The 15956-nt window shown below is 42.0% G+C and overlaps 1 protein-coding gene across 2 annotated transcripts in view; it reads left to right on the forward strand.

Moving 5' to 3' along the window:
- nab1 (NGFI-A binding protein 1) overlaps positions 1–15956 on the forward strand; it is a 90817-nt gene that overhangs the window by 13255 nt on the left and 61606 nt on the right. For both annotated transcript variants that reach the window (XM_012968009.3, NM_001126751.1), the window contains 1 exon segment: positions 4766–5586. In XM_012968009.3, coding sequence (XP_012823463.1) covers positions 4780–5586 — 807 coding nt within the window. In that variant the 5' untranslated portion in view covers positions 4766–4779.

Raw genomic sequence — 15956 nt, forward strand, 5'->3', positions numbered from 1 at the left:
CTTTAATGGGGAAATTGAAACTGCTGCCAATCTTACAGCTTTGAGGCTACGCTCCCCAAACTTGAATCACATAGTCATGGGGTCAGCCTGAATAAAAATAGGATGATTATAGGATGCCCAAAAGTGGGCGGAGCTGTGAACTGCCAAATCAGATTTTACCTATTGATTTGGCGGAAATTCAACCTGCTGCCATTCTCACAGTAATAACACCAGGTACCCCAAACTTTTTACACTTGGTCACTAGGGGACTGCAGTTTAAGTTTTGAAAAGTGGGCGGAGCCACCAACAGTCAATCAAATTTCACCTATTGATTTTTATTGGTGTGATGCCAGATTTTCCAAACCTTGCACAGTCAGTCACTGGGTGACTACGCATTCAGGTTTTTTTTTTGTTTTTTTAAAAAACCCGCAAAGTGGGAGGGGCCAACAACAGCCAATCATATTGTACCCATTGACTTTTATGGGGAAATTGAAACTGCTGCCAAACTTACAGCTTTGAGGCTACACTCCCCAAACTTGAATCACACCATCATGGGCTCAGCCTGAATGAAAATATTATGATTGTTTGATGCCCAAAAGTGGGCAGAGATGTGAACAGCCAATCAGATTTTACCTATTGACTTGGCAGAAGTCCAATCTGCTGCCAGTCTCACAGTAATAACACCGGGGTCCCCAGACTTTGCAGAGTTAGGCACCAGGTAACTGTGGTTCAAGGTAAGAAAAAGTGGGTGGAGCCACCAACAGCCAATCAGATTTTACCTATTGACTCTAAATGGGGAAATTCAACCTGCTGCCATTCTCACAGTACTAACACCAGGGTCCCCAAACTTTTCTCAGTTGGTCACTAGAGGACTACAGTTTTAGTTTTGAAAAAGTGGGTGGGGCCACCAACAGCCAATCAGATTTCACCTATTGAATTTTATTGGTTTGATGCCAGAGTTCGCAAACTTTGCACAGTCAGTCACTGCGTGACTTTGTACTCAAAGTTAGAAAAAGTGGGCGGGGCTGCCAAAAGCCAATCACATATCTTTCATTGTTTTCAGTGGGAAAATTTTAACTGCTGCCATTCTCACATGTTTAATGTCAGGGTCCCCAAACTTTACACAGTTTGTCACTAGGTGACTATGTTCCAAAAATGGGTGGGGCCAACAACAACCAATTAGATTTCACCTATAGACTTCATATGTTTAAATTTAAACTGCAGCCATTCTTTAAATATTAATACTAAGATCTCCAAACTTTGCAGAGCTAGTCACCTGGTAACTGCAGTTCAGAGTTAGGAAAAGTGGGTGGAGCCAACAACAGTCAATCAGATTTTACCTATTGATTTTCAATGGGAAATTCAACCTGCTGCCATTCTCACAGTATTAACACCAGGGTCACTAGGGAACTGCATTTTTAGGTTTTAAAAAGTGGGTGGAGCCACCAACAGCCAATCAGACTTCACCTTTTTTTTGGTTTATATTTAAAATGTTGCTTTGCTCACACTATTTATGTTAGGGTTCCCAAACAAGTGGGAGGAGCCACCAACAGCCAATCCATTTCCACCCATTAGATTTCATTGGGTTGTTAAACTTTACAGATTAAGTCACTGGGTATTTGCCATTCAAAGTTAGAAAAAAGTGGGCTGAGCCACCAACAGCCAATAACATTTCACCTATTTACTTTCAATGGTGAAGTGGAAAATGCTGTCAGCCTCACAATTTTTATGCCTGAGTTCCCAAAATTTGCAAAGTTGGTCAGTGGGGGACTGCAGTTCAAAAATAGGAAAAGTAGGTTGGGCCACTAACAGCCAATCAGATTTCATACATTGGATTTTATTGGTTTAAATTTAAAATGCTGTCATTCTCAAACTATTTATGTTTGTCACTGGGTGACTTCGACTCAAGGCTAGAAAAAGTGGGCGGAGCCACAACCACCAATCACAATTCACCTATTGACTTTTATTGGTTTAAATTTTAATTGCTGCTGTTCTTTAGCTATTAATCCTAGGGCCTCTAAACTTCGCAGAGTTAGTCGCTGGGTAACTGCAGTTCCAGGTTAGAAAAAGGGGGTGGAGCCACTAACCGCCAATCAGATGTCATTGACTTTCAGTGGGGAAATTTAAGTTGCTGCCATTCAGACACTATTAAAACCAGGGTCCCCAAACTTTGCACAGTGGTTTTTACTGTATAACTGTGGTCCAAGGTTAGAGAAAGTGGGCAGAGCCCATTCAGTGACTTCATGTTTTTCAACCCAACATGAAGTTTGTTCTCAAACTTCCCTTTCTAGTTACATTATATTTGCTCATAAGCCTGACATAGCTTCCCAAGCCTGACATAGCTTCCCAACAACACTTTTTTTGTTATACAAGGCAAGGTTATCACAAATGGTACATTCATACTCCATAGCCTTCCTTAAAGGACATCTAAAGCCTACATCTGCCTATGTTATCTAATGTATATCATTCGGGCATTTCTCCCCCACCCAAATGTCATAATTTGTACTGCATATATCCCCTTCATTTGCTAGCACCATTACATTTTCTTAAAGCAAATAGCAGACAGCTGGAAATGAGTTTCTATGGAAACCAGCAAAGCCATCTCTTCTCTGGCTGCTAGACAGGGGGGCGTGTTTAGTAATCTGAGCTTAGAACAACTGAGCATGCCCACAAGCCAGAACTCAAAGCAAATTCCTGAGGGAGGGGGCCGAGTGGGTTATAGGAGGAGAAGGAAATGTAAGTGATTAAGGAGATATTGCAGCCTTACAATTAACCTCTAGACAACCAGTGTGACAGGTATTGAAAGATTTCAAAGAGCATGTTCTCTCATTTTTGTGTGTGGGGTTTACGTGTCCTTTAAATAGGGATTCTCTCTTTGCCTCTTGGGAGATCTGTAGAGGTAGAGACATCCATCACCCCAACAATAAAACAAGATCAATACTTGCACTCTCTCCTTGACCCCCTGGAAGAAGATCATGACCTGTGGCTTCTTCGTTAAATACACAGTGTGAGTAGTCGGGCAAATAGACCAGCACATTCATAACAGGCTTCTCCACACACAGTCGTTGGCTCACTTAGATAAAGGTACCTGATTACAAGGAGCCTTCATTGTCATCACCTTGAAAAAGGAACTAAAATGTCCTGAAAGCTTGCTATGATTATCTTAGTTAGCCAATAAAGGTATCACCTTTATACCACTTTTGTTACTTTTTATTTCAGAAGGGTTACTGTCAGGAAAACGCCACTCACAGACGCGCCTGACACCGGGACGGGGAACAAGGGGGTTACATTCAGTCACCTTTATAGTTTTGCACAATTTAGTGTCATCAGCAAAAATAGAAACAGTACTGTCTATGACCTGGAGGTGGGCATAGACAGTACTGTTTCTATTTTTGCTGATAACACTAAATTGTGCAAAACTATAAGGTCCATGCAGGATGCTGCCGCTTTGCAGAGCGATTTGAAAAAATTGGAAAACTGGGCAGCAAACTGGAAAATGAGGTTCAATGTTGATAAGTGCAAAGTTATGCACTTTGGTAGAAATAATATAAACGCAAACTATCTACTGAATGGTAATTTGTGGGGGGTATCCTTAATGGAGAAGGATCTAGGGGTTTTTGTAGATAACAAGTTGTCTAATTCCAGGCAGTGTCATTCTGTGGCTACTAAAGCAAATAAAGTGCTTTCTTGTATAAAAAAAAAAGGGCATTGACCCAAGGGATGAGAACATAATTTTGCCCCTTTATAGGTCTCTGGTAAGGCCTCACCTTGAGTATGCATTGCAGTTTTGGCCTCCAGTCCTTAAGAAGGATATTAATGAGCTGGAGAGAGTGCAGAGACGTGCAACTAAACTGGTTAAGGGGATGGAAGTTTTAAACTGTGAGGTTAGACCAGGGGTGTCAAACTCAATCACATAAATGGGCTGAAATCTAAAACACAGGCTAAGTTGCGGGCCAAATTTTTTTAGTTACTATGTGAGGGGAATGGAAATTGATTATGCTGGATGGTTAGACACACTCACCAAGGGCCACATAAAACAGCCAGGTGGGCCGGATTTGGCCCCGGGCCTTGTGTTTGACATATATGGGTTAGACTGTCGAGGTTGGGGTTGTTTTCTCTGGAAAAGAGGCGCTTGCGAGGGGACATGATTACTCTGTACAAGTACATTAGAGGGGATTATAGGCAGATAGGGGGTGTTCTTTTTTCCCATAAAAACAATCCACGCACCAGAGGTCACCCCTTTAGATTAGAGGAATCTCCTTCCATTTGAAGCAGCGTAGGTGGTTTTTCACGGTGAGGGCAGTGAGGTTGTGGAATGCTAATGGAAGATTCTGTTAATGCCTTTAAGAGGGGCCTGGATGAGTTCTTTAACAATCAGAATATCCAAGGCTATTGTGATACTAATATCTACAGTTAGTATTAGTGGTTGTATATATAGTTTATGTATGTGAGTGTATAGAGTGGTAGGTGTGGGTTGTGTGTGCTGGGTTTACTTGGATGAGTTGAACTTGATGGACTCTTTTTCAACCCTATGTAACTATGATTTACAATTGTTCTTTACATAGGGTTAAAGCCATAGCTTTTTCTATCTTTTTTTCTATCTTTATCTTTCTATTCCAAACATCCTTCAGGATGAATCTCATCTGCTACTTTTAGGGGAGCAAACCCACAGTTCTTAAGTCTCTGATTAATATGTTCCATATTTGAGCTTGAAACTTTTGATAATTTGTGATACTGTACAAGGTTTTTTTGTAATGTTAAATATTTTTGTTCTTTTCTGATTCAGGCTTCTAATTTACCATGGCATCTTCTCTGCCAAGAACCCTTGGTGAGCTTCAGTTGTACAGAATACTACAGCGAGCTAACCTCCTGTCTTACTTTGATGCCTTTATCCAGCAAGGAGGAGATGATGTTCAGCAGCTCTGTGAAGCAGGCGAAGAAGAATTTCTTGAGATAATGGCTCTGGTTGGAATGGCCAGTAAACCACTCCATGTTAGAAGACTGCAGAAGGCACTGAGAGACTGGGTCACAAACCCAGGAATATTTAATCAACCTCTCACATCCCTACCAGTCAGTAGCATTCCAATTTACAAGCTACCTGAATCTTCCTCCGCTTTACTAGGAATAAACTCCAATAGTTCCGAAATGAAGAGCAATACAAGAGATCCACACCTGAAGATCCCAAAATGTGCAGCTACAACTTTGTGTCCAGGAAAATCAGATGTAGTAGGGAATTCTCCTCTTCAGAACAACAGCGAAGGACGGCACTGGCAAAGTCACCATACCACAGAAAGTGAACATAGTTTGTCCCCAGCTGATCTAGGCTCTCCTGCATCCCCTAGAGATATAACTGAAACCTTGGACACTTCAGCTGCTCTCTCAGTTGCCGAATGTGTGGAGCGGATGTTCCCTTCTTTACCTAAGAGTGATGTAAATGAGGTTAGGGAATTTCTAAAGACAAACAAAAAGCTGTCAAAGATGATTGGACACATTTTCGAGATGGTAGATGAAGACCCCCACAGGGAAGAGGAAATTCGCAAGTACAGTGCAATCTATGGCAGGTTTGACTCTAAAAGAAAGGATGGGAAACATCTGACACTTCACGAGGTAGCTACATGTAAAAGCGTAAATCTTCCTTAAAATATGTATTATATAGAGGAATCCATATATTTTAAATGTTATAGCTTAATTTTGTTTGGTTTTGGATTTAGATTTGTCATCAGAAAAACCGCTGTAACCACTTCTGTTTAACTAATTAAATAGAAAAATATCTTCTAGTTTTAACATAGCCATAATATAGCCACTTTTTTCCAGGTGCATAACGATTCATTATTTGGCTAATGTTAGATAAGGCTATTTCTCTGTTGGCATAGAAATACATGCTCCCCTGTGAGCATAATGAAAACCAACAGTGACTAGCTTTCCACTATCAAGGTAGATTGGCATAGGTATTTTCTTCACTGTGCCTATCAGTGTTCCTTTGTACTGACAAGCACAGTGTCTGCCTGTTGGGCAGATGGGAGTGCATTGACTGTTCTCCACCTGCAGAGAAAATGCAGGTGTAGAGAAGCTGAGCCTGCGCCTTGTGTGTCCTCAGCCTTAGGCTAATTGCAGAGAGGTTGTTTCCTCCACTGGCTCACTGCAAATATGTGTGCTGACAGGATCACAATTAGCCCTTTAGAGCGCACACAGAGCAGATTTCAGCCGAAAGCTTTAAAGTATGGGTAGCCAAATTGGGCCTAAATCTGCTCATTTAAAACCTCACCAAATAAGCACATCTGCCTGTATATATATGAATATACAGTAGAACCCCGAATTTACGTCCCCGGATTTAACATTTTCCCGCCTTTTACACCATTTTGTTGTGGTCCCACCAATTTGTATGCATTCCTATGGGCTCTCTTCCCGGAATTTACATTTGTATTTCCCGCATTTTACATGTATCATATTATCATTTTTTCTCAAGCGACATAGAACAGACAGAAGAATAAGGGCAAGGATACACAAAGTAGATCCTCTGCCTGCATTTTATATGTGGACCAAGGAAACTGGATTCACTGTAATGCGCTCCACCGTGTAGCTCCAGTGACAGGCACGATGCTGGCCTGTGTGGAGCTACATGGAAAGAATGTGGGCGTAGAATGTATTATCTTCTTAGTGTGGCTCCACACTTGCCAACACCGTGCCTGTCAATGGAGATAGAAGAAGGAGCATATTACAACAGATCCACTTTCTTCTGCCTTCGTACAGAACAGGTGGAGGATCTGCTGTGTGCCCTTGGCCTAAAGGTCATCAAATCATCTTTTAACTTACGGAATCTTAAATAGGGTGATAATATTGCATTTGGCACTCTCCTGTTTAGATAAGATAGTTAAGACTAGGAAGATGGGAAATTCACTGACTTTTATGTAGCAAGCAGCTGGGAGAAATATAACAGTGGTGCACTTGCATTAGGTAATTAGGTTCCCGGGTATAACCTCTCTTCCCACGTAGTATGAAGATGGTAAGTTGTACAGTGAATTATGAGGTAATTAATATTAACATATTAGCTAGAAGCTTCTCTCCTAAAATGCCCCTTTATTGTGCCACTCTTGCCTACTCACTCAACCTGTCAGTTTGAATTTCTAATGTTAACAGACAACTTGAGCACAAATATTCCAGCCCCCTCATAGAGGAACATGTGGATTGGATGTGGCAAAATTTTAAAGAGCATGCAAAGACAGTGTTATGAGAGTTTCAAAAAAGTGTTTAATTTTTGGTGTCAGTATCTCTATAAAATACTATATTTGAGGGTGAACGTTGCCTCAGTGTGGGGAAGGTTATTTATTTCCAGTAAAGTCCTGTGTGGTTTAATGCAAATTTGTGTGCTTTTTTTCTCTTCTTGAGCTGCCTATTGACTCCTGCCCTCCTCTACTTTAAGTCAACATTGGTGGAGTACTTCAAGTGGAAGGGTAGTATTGATGGTTCGAATTGTGAGCTGTGATTATGACTATGCTCAAAATGCATGTCTGCAGGACAAAGGCTTCTTTGAAAGGGCTTCAGTGTTGTTCCTTGATGTGTCTTTTTGTTTTTTGTTTTTTTTGCTGCCTTTAACAAATTCAAGTGGTCCAACATCTCCTCAGAAGGAAACTGTTATGATTTACCTTGCGTAAGGTAGTTCCTTTTAGAAACATAGGACAATGTTTCTTGTCTGTATTTGCTGCACATTACTTATAGGGTCCTGGACACTGATTCCTTATTCTAAAGGTGGAAAGCTTCTTAAGAAGTCCTACTTCCAGATTGGCGTCTACCTGTAGTATTTTTATTTTTCATCCTTCACACAAAAGTCCTTGATTGTATTTGGTTGTGTGGTACCATATGGGGTAGGTTATTGCAGAACTTGTAAGCAGATGCAGATGCAGTGGAACTAGAATAACTATTAGATCTTTGCTCAAGGGTACTTGTCATCCTTAGAAATAATTCCAAATTCGTTTCTATCTGGTTAGTCAAGCATAAGCAAACTTCACTTACACTAAATCAATTATTTAAATCTTGTTTCCTTCAGTCTTGGAATTACACAACTACAGCAAGCAGGTGGGTGCCATTTTGTTAGTAAGGAAATCTTTGCATCATGCCAAAATCTTGTTTATGTGCTAGAATAGTGTATAGCTGTGTTAACCCTGTACCCATACAAGGGCTAGTGCCCTCAACAAAAAAACTTATATAATGTAGCCACCAAAAGGATTTTGCAAGGCATATAAGGAACCAGTTCACTTTGAAGCACAAAAAACTCGTGTAAAATGCTTACACATATCCTGGATCGTGTGAGAACATAAATAACTCTGAAGAGGGGTTGACAGGGGAATTCTCCTTCACAAGCCACACAGTCAGCCTAGTCACTAGAGAAAAATCAACATAAGACTCATTCATAAGCTCCAATGGGAATGAATAATATAAAATTATATAGGTAGTGAACCTGGGATGAGGCAAGACTGAATCAGACAGGGGTCTGCTGACTCGACCCATGCAGGACTCTATACCAGGGCTCAAAATAAAAGAAAATCAATTTTGTTTTACACAGCTTTTTTCACTAAACCATGCACACTGCTTTCCACAAACAAACACACCCCTCAACTATGTGTTTATCTAAAAAATATAGCGCATATAACAGGTCATGTGTAGAACACTATTAGCGAACACCCTCTTTTTAATATTTAAATAAATGCCACTCCTGATGTTCAAAGGTTAATAGTAAGGCTGCAGCATCCCCTTAGGATTCCTTCTCCTCATCTAACTCTCGGCCCCCTCCCTTAGGTATTTGCTTTGTCTCTTGGATGACTGAGCATGCTCAGGTCTTCTCATTTCAGGTTAAAAAACACACCTTCTAATCTAGCAACCAATCAAGAGTTTGCAATGCTGGTTTCCATAAAAACTCTGTCGTGAGCTCAGCTTAACCATTACAGTACTTAAAGGAACAGTAACAGTAAAAAATGTTATTAAAAAAATAAAAACTACACCCTCTGACTAATACCCATGTCCAGCTGCATTGTATATATTTACATTCTATTTAGCAAAAAAATCCCAAGTAAATCTCCTCACCATGGTATGGATACAGTTTTGAAGAATGGCGATATGGCGACTAGTCCCTCAGTGTGTGCGCGCCCCCAACATCTCTCCTCTTTACAGGACATCCGGCTGTAACCAGGAAGTGCAGCGATCACCCTGTTGAAGGCACGCTGACAGGATGGCCGGTGGGAGGAGAGGCAGACAGATGGAATGGCTGCTGAAGGGGCGACACGCTGACTGGCTGGCCGGTAGGAGGAGAGGCAGGCTGATGGAATGGCTGCTGAAAGGGTGACACGCTGACAGGCTGGCCGGTGGGAGGAGAGGCAGGCTGATGGAATGGCTGCTGAAGGGAAAGAGACGCTGCCTGGATGGCCGGTGGGAGGAGAGGCAGGCTGATGGAATGGCTGCTGAAGGGGAAGAGACGCTGCCTGGATGGCCGGTGGGAGGAGAGGCAGGCTGATGGAATGGCTGCTGAAGGGAAACGCTGAAGCCAGTGGCAGAGGAGCTTCGCTGGTTGCGAAGCGACGTGACGTCACGGAGGCGGGATTTTTGAAACCAAAAGCAGGAAGAAGCTGTCGGCAGCGCGCACATAGGGGAGAAGAAGCCTGCAGGCCCTGCAAGATGGTGAACACCCTGTATACTCCACAGGAAAGCGTCGGTTTGGATTTTTTTGTGATACATTATACGAAACCAGCATGCAGCAGAGTATTTGAAGTAAAAACTGTAAGTTGATTGATTGGGGCTGGGGTGTCTAAATGGTGTTACTGGTCCTTTAATCCTAATCGAACTTTTTATCAAAGTAAGTTCTGCCTGTATATATATAAATACAAGAAAATGAACAGTATTCATTTAAACCAAAAGGGGAAAGAGTATTAAGCGTTTTTATCCAAAAAACTTTCCTTTGTAGGAGCAGACAGGATCGGTCGCCACCCCTCCTAATTGGGGGGACGTGATCAATTGCAATATAGCGAAAGGTGGGTAGCCTATGGCCCTGTTCCAAAAAGTGTTTCGCCACTGGTTTTTTAGTCACACCATCCCTGAATGCAGTGCTTAGAGCAGAACGGTGACCGTCCATCGTGTTGCCTTAGAATTTGATCTTTCTTCCCTACATAAGAGAGACCACAAGGACAGGTAATTAAATAAATCACCTAGGATGTGGTACAAGTAATGTGATACTTAATAGAAAGATGTTTGCCCCTCTGTGGGTGTAAGAAAGTCTCACCTGGTATCATGTACGTACAAGAGGTACAATTAGGGCATTTGAAACATCCTGGTTTGTTGCTACGTAACCATGAACCGGACTTCTTCTGATAACATGCAGTAGGGTCACTCTGTCACTCTGTACCCGTAAATTCATACCCTTCCTGTAACTAGAATTAGGCAAGACTTTCTTGAATTGATGATCAGCCTGAAGGATATTCCAATTCTTCCCTATAGCCTTTCTGATATGGTCAGATCTGCCATTAAAAGTGGTGCTAAAAACAATACCAGGGTGTTCCTTAGGCCCCCTATTGGGGAGACTACTTTGTGTGCGAGCCGTGGATAAATCCTGTGAAAGTATTGATACTGTATAACCCCTCGCTTCAAAGCGCCCCCAAGTGTACCCCAATTGTTTACCTGTAATCCATAACTCAATATCCATAAAATGTAACCGCTCACTTTGGATATCGGCCGTAATTTTACAGGACTATCAAGTGCATTGAGATTAGCTACCATAGTGTGAAATTCATCCTCTGTACCACTCCAAAGCAAGATCATATCATCTATATAGCGCCCAATTATTAATTGGGCAAAATAAACTGTTGTTCAAAATAATGCATAAATAAATTAGTATACGACGGTGCCATGGCCGCATCCATGGCAGTGCCCGATACCTGTAGAAAAAAAGCATATTCAAAGCGAAAATAATAGTAATAAATAGTAAGTGCCAGATGTAAAAGTTTCAAAACAAATGAAATTGGGGGCCCCCTCATAGCCATCCAGTGCTTCTAATGCACACCGCGTGGCAGCCAAACCCTCGCCATGCGGAATACAAGTATACAGGCTAACCAAGTCCATGCTCGCTAAGAAGCAACGTGTGCCCACAGGGACTCTAAGTTGCTTAATGCTGTCCAGCAAATTGTGGGGTGTCCTTAAGATAGGTAGGTGTTTTCTGTACAGCCGGCTGTAGTATAGTGTCCAAATATAAGCAAATATGGTGCAGCAGAGAGTTCCGTCCAAACACGATTGGTTGCCCTGGTGGCTGCATAAGGCTTTTATGATTTTTGGCAAAGTATAAAGTACTGGGCAAACCAGGTGCTCCAACTTCAGGAATTCACCCAGTTGTTTACTCACCACATCTGTATTGATTGCCGCATCTATAACTCTGAAAACCTTCACCTTAAATGCAGAACTTGGGTCTCCATGTAAATGTCTGTATACAGTATCGTCCGACAATTGACCCATACTGTATACAGTCTGTCTGTATACAGTATCGTCCGACAATTGTGATTATCATTCCAATAATCACAGTAATTCATGAGCACAATCCCACCCCCCTTGTCAGCAGGGCGAATCACAATACCCTTATCCTCTTTCAAAGATTTTAGAGCTAGTCGTTCATTACAGGTTGTCACGATATTTAGGTTTAACACCATTTAAGACATCCCTCTCCACAGCTTGTTTAAACAACTTAATAGCAGGATTCGTAACCGGTGGTGTGAACAGGCTTTTAAGCTTTAATGATGTTGAATCCGTTTGTTTATTATCAGAATTCATTAAATGATGCTTCAAATTAATGATACGACACAATTTGAAAAACTCCCATTCAAAGGAATTAAAGTGATAAGATGGCACAAAAGAAAGGCCCTTCTGTAGCACACTGATTTCCCCCAAAGAGAGCGTATGCTCTCTTTGGAATTGGAATGTCTACATTTTGTGTCCGTAGCCCCTTTTGCCCCCTCCTCTATGGGTACCCCTTGTGTTTCCCCTTCCCGAGGGAGGCTTGTTGCTCATGGCCGGAGAGTGCTCCAGAAAAGGGGGAGAGCTTGATACGGCCTCATCGACCTCTACAGAAGCAATGGCAATGTGTGAATTAGTGGCTAAAATCTCATCCCCATCTGAATCACCTGAACTAGTATCAACAGTGTTCAGTGGTTTCATTAGCTTTCGTCAGAACACATGACTAGGAGGAATTGTGCCATTGGTTGTGGGTGTGTGCTTTTAACTATTTATACTGTATATATATTTTTATACTATTTATATGATACTAAACACATCAACTGCCCAGTCCCTTGCTAACCTGAGTGATTCATGATTCTATTCACCTTGACTAAAGCACCAATTTCAGCTGATGAAAAACAGCCCCAAGGCTGAATACCGCCTCTGCCATGCTTCACTGTGAGTATGGTGTTCTTGTGATAAAGTGGTTATTTTCACGCCAAACATACCTTTTGTAATTATGGCCACATAGTTCAACCTTGGTCTGATCAAACGAAAATACATTTTTCCACAACATGGTTGTGGGAGATTGGGTATACCTTTTTGCAAAGTTTAGCTGGGCATGGGTGTTTTAAATTTGTGAGTAAAGGCTTTCGTCTTGCTATCCTACCTCATAACCCAGACGTTAAGAATACAACTGATGGTGCCATAATACGACTGATGGTGTCAAAAACAACCAGTTCTTGCCAAGAAATACTGTAGCTCCTTTAATGTTGCTTTAGGCCTCTTGGGCCTACTTGTCTTCTTATCAATCTTGAAGGGATGTCCTAATCTTGGTAGTCACTATTGAGCCATATTTTTTCCACTTGTTGATCACCGTACTCCATGCACCCCTTGATACCTTTCAGTGATTGTTAACACATTTATGTTTTGAAAGTCCTTTGTGGACCACGGCTTTTGGAGTATGACATCAAGAGCAATAATCCTACAGAAACACAAAACTGAGCCTAATCAGAGTCACTTCAGATGATGACCGGTATATACTAACTACTATATGAGATGAGACCAAATGTTATCGTTGATTATAAATGCATTAAACAACTGCTAAAGAAGGTGGCACAAGTACCCGTAGTAAATCAACAAATTTGATAGGTGGTCCAGGTTCATAACCCCCAGACTCTCAGCTCAGGGAGCAATCAAAAGAAAAGGGGCTTCCAAGCACTTTAGGAATCCAAAGGGCCAGAAAATAAAAGTAAAAATCTTCTTTATTGAAGTTCAGTTAAAAAGTAGACCTCTCCAATGGCCCAGTTTTCTGGCCCTGTGGATTCCTAGTGTGCTTGGAGGCCTCTTTTTTCTTTTGATTGTTAATGATTCAGAATGCTGACATGTCCTTGATTGTTAAAGGGTGTGCACAGTAATGCAGCCAGTTTTTTGTATGATTTTTGCTTTTCCTTCTTTCACTAATGTTTCTCATTTTGTTTTCAACTAGAGATGCACCGAATCCTGGATTCGGCTCGGGATTTCGGCCAAATCTAGCCTTTTTTTGAAGGATTAGGTTTCAGTCGGTCCCGGCCGAACCGAATCCTAATTAGCATAAATTAGCATATGCTAATTAGCATTCGGTAGGGGGGGGGATTTTTCACCACGTGCTGTGCGCGTGTCAGTTTCTAGCCCTTCTCTATCCTAATTAGCATATGCTTATTCGGATTCGGTTCAGTTCATCGGGGTGGGTTCAGGGGTTCGGCCTAACCCAAAAAAGTGGGTTTGGTGCATCCCTATTTTCAACTTCTTTGGAAGCTCTCCTCAAGCGACTTGAGATCCAGGAGGCTCAGCAAGCTCATTTATCCCAAACTCTTCAACTTCTCTTCTTAGCTGGACGCTCTCCAAGGTGCTCATGGAGGTACAGCTCCCTCACCTCAGTTCCTAGCTCCGGTTGTTTCTTCTCCTGTGGCACAGTGTTTGGAGCCAAAGACTCCTGAACCCATCCGTTATGTGGGTGATTCTGAGGTGGCCTTTTGAGGCAGTTAAAAGCAAGGCAGTTCTAAGCAGGAAAAACCTGCACGTTTATTTAGTGCAACACAGTCATGTTTCAGGGTGAACCCCTTCGTCAGACTTATAACTTATAACTGCCTTGCTGTGCCAGTATCTATGGTTTTCGAATTCAGATTGGAGCGTGCCGTTCCCTCTTGATACTGTGCACCAGGCAACGTTTTTTTTTTTTGGAGGAGCAAGGGTGTGCTGGTGAATTTTTCTTTATCCACAAAGCTCTTGCTTAGGCATCACCACTTTGGGAGTGAAACAATCCTCTTAATTGGCCTTCATTTCCATGTTTGTAAGATCGGTGCTTCAGTCCACATCATGAAGATTTCACGAGGCTCAGAATATGCCATAGATTTTCAGAATATGCCATAGATTTTTATACTGTAGCTGCCAAGGTCATGTGGAACAATGACACTCTGGTAGCAGATTTTTGACAAGGTCTTAATGATGATATCAGCCACAAAAAAACCCACTAGAGATTTAGCTACTCTGTTTGAGGAATTTGTATCCCTGGTCATCCACATAGACACCAAAATTAGGGAAAGGCAATCACAAATGATTCAGTGCACTCAAGCTGAAGAGCCCATGCAGCTAGGGTCCGCTCGTCTCTCTCCAAATAAGAGCGTTGCAAGAGTGTCTCTGCTTATAGTGTGTGCAGAGCACTCATCTTCACAAGTCATGGCCCATGAAACCTAATAGTCAGGAAAATGCTTCCACCTAGGTTTGAGCAAGGAGTCTCCCTTAGGCACTCCCATAAAAATGAATAATAATTTAATAATATTTGTCCCAGCTTCCTTGACCTATTCCTCCAAACCCTTTTCCTGTCAAGTGCTTCTAGATTCTGGGGCAGCAGGAAATTTCATTGATGCTTCCTTTGCTGTGATGGGGCTGATCTCTCTAACAGCTGGGAGACAAGTTTCTCTAGTAGTTTTGGGGCTTGGCATGACCCAACTGTATTGGTACATATTGGTACTAATGACAAAATTAAAGGTAGGTGGAGGATCTTAAAGAGTGAGTCCAGGGATCTAGGCTCTAAGATTAAGGAAAGGTCCTCCAAGGTAAGTTTTTCTGAAGTTTTGCCTTTTCCATGTGCAAGTTTAGGGAGACCGCGGTAGCTTAGGAAGCTAAATGTGTGGCTAAAGTCTTGGTGTAGGAAGGAAGGGTTTGGGTTCCTAGAGCACTGGCCTGACTTTTCTTTGGGGTACAATCTATATAGCCATGACCGATTGCACCTTATTGGAAGGGGGTCCACTCAGTTAGGGGAAAGAATGGCTAAGGGGCTGGAAGAGTGTTTTAACTAGGGAAGAGGAGTTTTATGGGAAAGCTAGAGGGGCAGTGGAATTGTCATGGGGTCATGGGGGAGGAGTTAGGAGGGCATACAGTTTACCAGCTATGGAGCTTCCTCTGTTGCAAAGGAAACAGCCTAATATTAACCTTAGGTAACCTTAAACTCTCTGTTACCTAATGTAAATATCAGAGGGAGAGGTAGTAATCTCTGCTGCATGCCGGCTAATGCAAGTAGCTTGTCTGGTAAATCAGGAGAGCTGGAGTCTATTGCCATGTACTGAAAATTATTATTTTATTGGTATCACTGAGACCTGGGGGGATGAAACATGCGACTGGGCTGAAAATTTAAATAGTTAATCCCTCTGTCCTTACTAAAAAGGGTGTGAACAGGGTGGAGGGGTTTCTCTTTATGTTAAGTCAGATTTAAAGCCATGTGCTAAAGAAATTGCCAGGGACGGGGTAGAGATTTCAGCAGGACTAAAGGTTACAAAGAAAATGGTCTATGCTTTAAACCACCATGTATAAGCGAGGAGGATGAGACCCAGCTTCTACTGCAAATGGAGGAGGCTTCACTGCTAGGTCAAGTTGTTCTTATGGGGAACTTTAATACCCAGACATTGACTGGAGTAATGGGGTGGCTAAGTCAGAAAAAGCTAGTAGGTTTGTAAATATGCTAAATGACAACC

Source organism: Xenopus tropicalis, chromosome 9, assembly GCF_000004195.4.
Source record: "Xenopus tropicalis strain Nigerian chromosome 9, UCB_Xtro_10.0, whole genome shotgun sequence".
Classification (NCBI taxonomy): Eukaryota; Metazoa; Chordata; class Amphibia; order Anura; family Pipidae; genus Xenopus; species Xenopus tropicalis.